Here is a 10,695-nt window from a genome sequence, read left to right on the forward strand (position 1 = left end):
TGTAGCTAAAACGGAAGCAGGCAGGTGTAGCTAAAACGGAAGCAGGCAGGTGTAGCTAAAACGGAAGCAGGCAGGTGTAGCTAAAACGGAATGCTTTATTGTGCCTAAACGGACACTACGTACCCCCCGACACTTTTTGGCTATCAGTCAGAGAGTCTCAAGAGTTGTTTGAAAGTCATTAGTTACTTAATATCGTCGCACAACGAGGAAATGCTAAACGCTATAGAGATGCTAGGGGCGAAATCTGTTGATATGTGCTTACTTTCAGGAGACCAGCAGGCAATATTAAGAGGCTAAAAAAGTAGCAAGTGGATTTCGAACAACTCTTGAGACTGACTGATAGCCAAGAAGTGTCCTGGTTACGTAATGCTAGCGTTGGTATAGCAACTGTCACTCAAGAGTCGTTCGAAAGCCAATATTACATCACCTGGGCTCTAGTAGTAGTGAGGCACAATATGAAGCGACTAAAAAGTAGCTGATGGCTTTCGAACGACTCTTGAGACTCTCTGACTGATAGACCAAAAAGTGTCTGGGCTACGTGGTGTCCGGGTTACGTAATGCTAGCGTTTGTATAGCAACTGTCACTCAAGAGTCGTTCGAAAGCCAATAGTACATCACCCGGGCTCTTTTTCGCCCCCGGTCACTTTTTACCATGACAGCTGCATCAGCTTCCTTCCCAGAACAACCATAGTAAATCTGCTTGAAGAGAATCTGGTGTTTCTGGATCTGCTGAGGGGTGTGTGTGTGTGTGTGTGTGTGTGTGTGTGTGTGTGTGTGTGTGTGTGTGTGTGTGTGTGTGTGTGTGTGTGTGTGTGTGTGTGTGTGTGTGTGTGTGTGTGTTTGCTCAGGGGCATGGAGGCGGTGGATGTTTGTGTGAGTGTGTTTGTGTGTGTGTGTGTCCAGAGAGACTGGAGTGTGTATGAATGTGTGTGTGCATATGGGTGTGTGATTGTGTGTGTGCATATGGGTGTTTGATTGTATGTGTGCGTGTGTGTGTGCATGTGTTTGTCCAGAGAGAATGGAGAAGGACCCAAAGGCACTATGACACGCATGCTCGCTCACTCTCTCTCTCACACACACACACACACAGACACACACACACACACACACACACACACACACACACACACACACACACACACACACACACACACACACACACACACACACACACACACACACACACACACACACACACACACACACACACACACACACACACACACACACACTGTGAGAAGGTGAATTCTCCCCCTTCTCACCGTGGCAAAAAGGAATGCGGCCCTTTAATACTTTTGGACTCCACCCCCATAATGATTGTGGCTGGGCTCACCTGCTCCCAATATTGGAGCCAATTAAGCCAACGTGGCTGTGCCCTATTTAAAGGGTGCCTCATTTATAAACAAGAGACTGGCTGAGAAAGACTGAGAACGAGGACTTGTATTGAGGTATAAGGTAAAACACTTCCCTGATGTGAGGAGAAGTGTTTTGTAACTAGTTGTGTGGTTACTGTTGGCCTTGTTTTGTGTCTGTTGTGCCTCTGTTCTGTGTTTGGTCTGTTTGCCTTGTCTGTGTGCCTAGTGTATGTGTTTGTTTTCTTTAAGGCCTGTGTATGATCTTAGCTTCAGGCTAAGTCACTGTGCATGTTTTAGGGCCTGGCTTTGGTCGAGGAGGTTCCTGCGATTAGGACTCCATTAGGACAGGCAGGGACCCAAGTGCAGGTGATTTTAAAAGCCTTTGAGTACGCCTGTACGTACGTTTCATTTCTTGGGCACATATGTTGGGGAATATATTTCCTCTGTTAATAAATAGATATATTTTGTATACAAAAGCCACCATCCCCTGTGCAGTGTTTTTTCCCAACCCCTTCACTCAGTCGAGTCGCCACATCCCAAAAAGGTCCTTCACACACACACACACACACACACACGCGCGCTCACACACACACACACACACACACACACACACACACACACACACACTCGCGCGCTCACTCATCCAGTATTTTGCTGATCAGATTGCTGATTGCAAGTCCAGCACAGGATGTTTTCACAGAGCTCTCTGATTGGCCCATGGGGTTTGGCTCCTCCCAGCTGATGCATACCTTTCATTTTATAGCTGCTGCACGTCTGCATCTGACAGGTGAGGTTAGGAAACCAAGGAGCTCAATAACACACCACTGCAATGTGACACATAGGTGTGTGTGTGTGTGTGTGTGTGTGTGTGTGTGTGTGTGGAAACCAAAGAACTCAATAGCACCCTGCTGCAATGTGACATAGGTGTGTGTGTGTGTGTGTGTGTGTGGAAACCAAAGAACTCAATAGCACCCTGCTGCAATGTGACATAGGTGTGTGTGTGTGTGTGTGGAAACCAAAGAACTCAATAGCACCCTGCTGCAATGTGACATAGGTGTGTAGGCGGTGCCTCAGGGGGGGGTACCCTCACTTGGGCGGGGCAGTGGAATCCTGTCAGGTGTGGTCAGGTGTGTGTGTGTGTGTGTGTGTGTGTGTCTCTCTGCTCAGGGGCATGGAGGACAGGTCTCTTGGGTGTGGCAGTGTAATCCTCTCAGGGACAGTTTGCAAAACACATCAGTCAGGTGTGGAAGCAGGATCCTGACAGTGGTAAATACACAACATGCTACTCAGGTAGGTGATCCTCACACTGAGAACTCAGTTGCAATCGCCTGGTGACCGGTTCTGAACACGGTTAAGGATTTAAAGTGGGAGAGAGAGAGATGGCAGAGGGACCGCGTGAGGACGCCCTGATGGAGTCATCTCTGCTGGGGACGACGGGCGGGTGCTGGGTCCTGGTCTGTCTGCTCATCTTCATGCCTGTGTCAGCTGCTGCAGGTATGTATGACGTTCGTAAAGGATAATAAATAGACCTTCGTGATGGATAATGTATAGTCTGCTGCTCTGTATGACGTTCGTGAAGGATAATGTATAGTCTGCTGCTCTGTATGACGTTCGTGAAGGATAATGTATAGTCTGCTGCTCTGTATGACGTTCGTGAAGGATAATGTATAGTCTGCTGCTCTATATAACGTTTTGTGAAGGATAATGTATAGTCTGCCGCTCTGTATGGGAAAAGAAATCCAGAAAGGCGCTTGTTTCGCCCTGAAAGGATTTATTTTTGTTGTTGAATTGTTCTTAAATTGGAGGTCAGTCTGCCTTATGCATTTACTAGAAAGTTGGGCGTTTTAATTTAGACATAACTATCAAATAACTAAATAACTATTTGTGGAAAAAACTTTAGGTCATTTCTGATCAAACATTACTCAATACTTCTAAGATGTTTTGATGGTCATCAGGTCCAGATTTGACAATAGACGCTCACTCGCTAGAGTTCCAGTACCTGGTGTATCGAGATCACACACACACACACACACACTCACACACACACACACACACACACACACACACACACACACACACACACACACACACGTAACTTCAGCTGCTCCATGTCTTTCCCAGACACTCACTCTCTGGAGTTCCAGTACCTGGTGTATGGAGATCCAAGAGGCCTTCAGCACTTCCACCAGACAACACTGCTGAACGGCGTGGTGGTCTTCCACTGCGAGAGTCCTGCGCTGCGAGACCATCCGCGGCAGGAGTGGATAGCACACACGTTTAGCGCCCAGGACCTGCTGGAGAGGGAGGAGTACTGCAAGGACCAGTACTACGTGCATAACAAGATGCTGGGGGAGATAGACAACATGATCACGGAGAGCGCAGGTGTGTGTGTGTGTGTGTGTGTGTGTGTGTGTGTGTGTGTGTGTGTGTGTGTGTGTGTGTGTCCCAATGCCAGGCTGGTGACACTCGGAACAAAAGCAATAGAAAAAGTATACATGTGAAATTAGTTTTATTGTCAATTACTCCACATGTCAAGACATACAAAGTAATCGATAGAATGTTTCCCACTCTCCTACGGTGAAACATATAAAGTGCACAACAGATAAGAGAGGACATTACTTAATAATTAGTAGAACATACAGATAAGACATTACATAATACTAAGAAGAAAAATAAAGATACACGTACAGCAGCATAAGTTTTCTTAAAAAGTGAGGTTATGGTAGTGCAAAAAACATCCTGTGAGATGTATGTGTTACATTTAGCAGTGCAAGGAGAACAGTAAGTGGTGGTAATCGCAGAGGGGCATTCAGAGGCATGTAGTGATATATAAAACTGTCTGTGTTACTGTACATTACTATGTGGTATGTCAACCATACATGAACATTAAATGTCACTAGGAAATTACCATTATATGTTAAAATGTTGCATTCATATTAAGTAAGCGATAATGTATTGTCCGGAGGTCATTATCGAAAAATAAATCCCAACGGGGCGAACAGCACCCCGACGGACAGCGGAGGAGTCGTCAATGTGATAACCCTAGCACACATGACCATTGTAAATATGTTGCATTCATATTAAAATGAAATCATTTAACTTCAAATATGGTTGAAACTATTGCAGACCTTCTTCAGAGACGCCGTGGTTGTATCATCAACAGCTCTGGAGTGATTGCCTTCGATGAGTGGGCTGTCAATGGTAGGGACTTCCTGACCTTTGAACCCCAGACTCTGGAGTGGACGGCGCTGTCGGACCTGGCCGGCCCGGTGGCGGTGAAGTGGAGCGGGCAGAGCGTCGGGAACCACGTGTACGGGGCGTTTGGGCAGAGCGACTGCCCCCGCACTCACCGCATGTTCCAGCAGAGGAGAGCGGCCTGGCTCCAGCAAGCAGCCAAACAGGGTCAGACACACACACACACACACACACACACACACACACACACACACACACACACACACACACACACACACTCACCGCATGTTCCAGCAGAGGAGAGCAGCCTGGCTCCAGCAAGCAGCCAAACAGGGTCAGACACACACACACACACACACACACACACACACACACACACACACTGCATGGTCCAGCAGAGGAGAGCGCCGTGGCTCAAGCAAGCAGCCAAACAGGGTCGGACATCTTTAGTGTCTGACCCACAACCTGTTCGCTCCTGGGATCCTTGTGATCTAGATAACCCAAACTAAATAAAAATAAAATAAAAAAATGATCTAGTCCAAATTTAACTAAACTACACAAAACGTATCTAATCTAATGACTTACTCCTTACTCTCTGCCAGGAATGTGATAATTAAAGTCTACAGAGATGTTCAAATATAAATGTAATCAATAAAGTCTACAGAGGTGTTTAAATATAAATGTGATAATTAAAGCCTTCAGAGGTGTTTAAATGTAAATGTGATAATTAAAGCCTTCAGATGTGTTTAAATATAAATGTAATCAATAAAGTCTACAGAGGTGTTTAAATATAAATGTGATAATTAAGTCTACAGAGATGTTTAAATATAAATATGATAATTAAACTTAAAGGTGTTTAAATATAAATAATAATAAAAAAAACCATCTCCTGTTTTTTGCAGATATAGAGGTCCGCCTGAATGCCAAATTTATCACAGGAAGTGCTGGCATATCTTTATCGTGTCATGTGACACATTCAGACCTATCAGGACTCAGAATCCGCCTAACAGAAGATGGGGTGCCTATAGAACACGGGCTTCAGCGGACCGGGCCCCTTCCTAATGGAGACGAAACAGTTCAAACTCGACTCCAGGTCCAAATCAGCACCAACAGGGCCCAAACATATCGATGCGAAATTGAAAGCGATGCTGTCAACTTCTCTGTCCCATGGGGTAAGACACTTGTGTTTGTGTGTGTGTGTGTGTGTGTGTGTGTGTGTGTCCGTGGGTGTGTGTGTGTGTGTGTGTGTGTGTGTGTGTGTGTGTGTTTGTGTTTGCGTGTGTGTGTGTGTGTCTGTCTGTCTGTGCGTGTCTGTATGTGTGTCTGTGTGCACGAGTATGTGTCTGTGTCTGTGTGTGTCTGTGTGTGTGTGTGTTTTGATTAAATTACAAACTTGCCTTCCTCCTGACACTGTATTGACTCCAGTGCCTATTGCCTCTGTCTCCCAGATGAGCGTCTGCTGGAAGAGCCGGATATGATCCTACCTGTGGTCGGAGTTCTGGTCGGGAGCGCCCTTCTCATCCTGATTAGTTTACATTATATTCATCGCTTTTGGAAGGGTGAGTCTCAGTTTAATGACATTATAACCCTCACTTCTGGTCCTGTACGTCGCTTTGGACAAAAGCGTCTGATAAATGACTAAATGTAAATGTCCTGATCAGTGCCCATTACATGTATTGCTTTTGGAAGGGTGAGTCTGTATTTAATGGCATCATTACCCTCCTTTCTGGATGAACAAAACACAACCAGCAGTGTGTAGTTCCTACCTGCCACAGTACTCACTAAGCCCCAGTACTCTCAGCACACCACACACACACACACACACACATCACACACCACACACACACACACACACACACACTAGGAGCACAGGCACATCACACACACACACACACACACACACACACACACACTAGGAGGACAGGCACACACACACACACACACACACACTAGGAGGACAGGCACAACACACACACACACACACAAACACACACACACACACACACACCACACACACACACACACACACCACACACACACACACACACTAGGAGGACAGGCACACCACACACACACACTAGGAGGACAGGCACACCACACACACACACACACACACACACACACACACACACACACACACACACACACACACACACACACAAACACACACACACACAAACACACTGGCCAACCGCAGAGGCCCTGGTGATGAAGGAACCGGTTAGGGTCAGAGCAGAGCAGGGTCAGTGGGATTCTGTTTTGTGACTTTAGTGTCTGATGGATGTTGATCTGATGTTACAGGTTCTGCAGGGTACAAGAAAGTTGTAACGGATGACATTCCCTGAACGCCATCCCCACACCCTCAGGCTCAGCTCTCCTGAACACCATCACCAGACACTCAGGATTCCCCTGAACACCATCACCAGACACTCAGGCTCTGCTCCCCTGAACACCATCCCCACACCCTCAGGCTCTACTCCCCTGAACACCATCACCACACCCTCAGGCTCTACTCCCCTGAACACCATCACCACACCCTCAGGCTCTGCTCTCCTGAACACCATCACCACACCCTCAGGCTCTACTCCCCTGAACACCATCCCCACACCCTCAGGTTCTGCTCTCCTGAACACCATCCCCACACCCTCAGGCTCTACTCCCCTGAACACCATCCCCACACCCTCAGGCTCTGCTCTCCTGAACACCATCCCCACACCCTCAGGCTCTGCTCCCCTGAACACCATCACCAGACACTCAGGCTCTGCTCTCCTGAACACCATCACCAGACACTCAGGCTCTGCTCTCCTGAACACCATCCCCACACCCTCAGGCTCTACTCTCCTGAACACCATCACCACACCCTCAGGCTCTACTCTCCTGAACACCATCCCCACACCCTCAGGCTCTACTCTCCTGAACACCATCCCCACACCCTCAGGCTCTACTCTCCTGAACACCATCCCCAGACACTCAGGCTCTGCTCCCAACTCATCTAAAGGCCATTATAAACCATATGGCTGCACAACAACGAGGAAGAACTGCACTAAAAGGACAAACTGTCAAATGTTGTGTATTAGCACTGTGTCGCTCATTGATGATGTCACTGTGACAAGGCCCTACTGTGCACCTTATTCCCCCTCTGATTTTTGGTCTCAGTCTGGAGACACGAGCAAAGATCTACATGGACAGACATTTCAACTTTTAAGAGACAATTAAGAGATCAACCAGACTTGCCTACACAGTAGACACAGACTAGACTCCAGACAGACTAGCCTTCCTGATACAAAAAAAAAAAGAAAAAAGCTGATACACCTGTCTGAGAGCTCTCTGCTGCCCCTCTGTGGTGGTCAAGGGTAATGAAGGGGATACCCAGCTGCTTTGGATCAATATCTCTGTTAAACTGTACATTCATGTAGGTTGTTTACACAGGGTTATGTACACTGAATTGAAGGTGAGGTTATCTGTTGTACACTGTAAATAAATGTAAAGATGTGTTCCTTGACGGCACAAAACCACACAGCTACCGTGTCTTAATTCATTCATATATTTATTACATCTGTTCACTGGACATTCAAAATGTTCTTGGTTTATTTACATGTAATAACGCTGACCTGAAGAGGCACTCACTTTAAGCAGTCCCCATAAACACGGACACAACACAATTCCAGTTGGCATTCCAGTCGGCATTCCAGTTGGCATTCCAGTCGGGAATACAACACAACGCAACACAACAGAGATCGAGAGTCTGAGCGGGTGTGTCTGGGGAGGAGGGGGGCACAACAGCGTTATCGGCACTATTCCCATTTCTTAGGGAATCTATTCCTATGTATTAGGGGCACTTTTCCCATGTTATAGGGGCATTATTCCTGTGTATTGGGGGCATTATTCCTGTGTATTGGGGGCACTATTCCTGTGTATTGGGGGCACTATTCCTGTGTATTAGGGGCACTATTCCCATGTATTAGTCCTGAAACAGGCTACCACAGTAAGTTCCAGGTCTCCAGAACTAGTCCACAGGTACGACGCATGCAGGACCCACACAGCTCACAGCTCTTGAAGGTGCCGTGTCCATCTGGACCACTGGGGGCACTGTGGTCCACATGTCTTCTGAAATGGTCAACCGGGCCTCCATTCTAGGACAGCGGCGAGTGCTTTAGAGCTAGCAGGCCAGACATCTTTAACACGGTTCTCAGTGAAAAGACACACGTGGATGTGTGTTGTCTGGCTGTGTGTGTGTGTTGGTGAGGGGCTGAAGCGCTGTTGGAGTTCATTTGGACTGTACTTTATACTCATACTCTTCTTCGGGCTATGCTCTTGCTATACACAGCACCAGGAAAAGTGTGTATGCTTTGTCTGTGTATGGCAAGTCCAGAGAAACTCTAGGGACTCTAGAGCCCCTCACTGACAGACACAGCACCAGAAAAAAAACGAAAACGAAAAAATAAAAACAAGAGTAAAATCTCCAGTGTAGATACCTGACATGTCCAGCAGACATCGCTCTGTGAGTGGTCATAGCACTGATCTCTGATCAGCCACTGCATCCTAACTTTTATTAACACATTCGAATGGGACACCCTTTGGCTGTCACAGTTACAGTCACGCTACAATCCAAAGAGATGTGAAATTGTAGACCTTACTGAAAAAATATACACCGTTTTTAGACAGACAACTAAAGGCTGATCAAACAGAACGCATTTAATGATTGACATTTACAATAAATCCTATTTAACAATGAAAATCACAGACAAATAATGACTTGTTTTATAATTTAAAAGTATAATAATGGTGCAAAGCGTAGTTAAGCAGGGCCCATACTCAATAATTTGTGCAGACACAACCTGAAAGACCGTCAGAGGTGCATTTGATTCCCAGGAGACACACACACACAGACACACACACACACACACACACACACACACACAGACACACACACACACACACACACAGTCCACATGATCATTCCCTTCACATCAACACACACACATGCAGTACAATGCAAGCTTAGAACACATTTCTGCTCTGTTTTGGAACAACATTCAGCGTTTTTATGTGACCACGAACCAGTGAGATAAGTCTTTACATTTGTCTTGTGCGATTGCTGCTCATTGAGCCTCTTCACGCAGTCAAGCACACTGACTGACATGGAAGGCGCTCAGAGCCCAAAGTGGTATCTACCTTTCAAGTACGCACCCATGTTTTTTTTAAGTACGTACCCATGTTCTTTTTAAGTACGCACTCATGTTCTTTTTAAGTACGCACTCATGTTCTTTTTAAGTACACACTCATGTCCTTCACAGAGCAGTACTCCAATGCACTGAAACCTTTCAAGTATACACTCACGTCCTTTACAGAGCAGTACTTCAATGCACTGTAACCTTTCAAGTATACACTCACATCCTTTACAGAGCAGTACTCCAATGCTCTGTAACCTTTTAAGTACACACTCACGTCCTTTACAGAGCAGTACTCCAATGCTCTGTTACCTTTTAAGTATGCACTCATGTCCGTAACAGAGCAGTACACCAATGCACTGACACGGTAAAACTCATATCGGTCTTTTACAGGAGACGCTCTACGCACTGCTGCTGTTGGTGTCCTTATCAGAGTCATCTCATGTCCAGCACTACATCCAGAGTTGAGGACAGACTTGAAAGATCTCAGGACCAGCTGTCCCCTCTGAAAGACGTCTGTCCTCTCCGATTGTCCTCTGTGCTCTATAAACAGACAGACTACACTCCTCCATAGCTTACCTGCCTGCCACCTCTGTTATTGTCTCTGTCTGTCCTTCTGCCAACCAGATCTCTGTGTCCCTCTGTCTCTCAGCTAACTAATAAATAATCCACCTATAAACCACCTCTGCTAGTTTTCCTCTCGTATGACTACCAGTTTACCTGCCAGTTCACCCCCCCCTCCCTCCGTTCCCCTCTCTCCTCCTCCTGTTTCACCCCCCCCCCCTCCCTCCGTCTATCCCCCTCTCTCCTCCTCTTCTCTCCTCCTCCTCCTGTTAAACCCCCCCTCCCATCTCTCCCTCTATCCCCCTCTCTCCTCCTCTTCTCTCCTCCTCCTCCTGTTAAACCCCCCCCTCCCATCTCTCCCTCCATCCCCCTCTCTCCTCCTCTTCTCTCCTCCTCCGTTCTCCCTGTCT

The 10,695-nt window shown here is 46.7% G+C and overlaps 1 protein-coding gene across 1 annotated transcript; it reads left to right on the plus strand.

Annotated features, from left to right (window-relative positions):
• Positions 1-3,463: 3,463 nt before the first annotated feature.
• On the plus strand, positions 3,464-6,895 carry LOC308365970 (hereditary hemochromatosis protein homolog; the record flags this gene model as incomplete). The annotated part of the gene is made up of 5 exons (XM_080839605.1): positions 3,464-3,737; positions 4,482-4,757; positions 5,531-5,722; positions 5,999-6,109; positions 6,852-6,895. The coding sequence occupies 5 exons, from the start codon at positions 3,464-3,466 to the stop codon at positions 6,893-6,895; spliced, it is 897 nt and encodes a 298-aa protein (XP_080695731.1).
• Between the last annotated feature and the right edge of the window lie 3,800 nt (positions 6,896-10,695).

This window comes from Sprattus sprattus (genome assembly GCF_963457725.1).
Source record: "Sprattus sprattus genome assembly, chromosome: 5".
In the NCBI taxonomy this organism is placed as follows: Eukaryota; Metazoa; Chordata; class Actinopteri; order Clupeiformes; family Clupeidae; genus Sprattus; species Sprattus sprattus.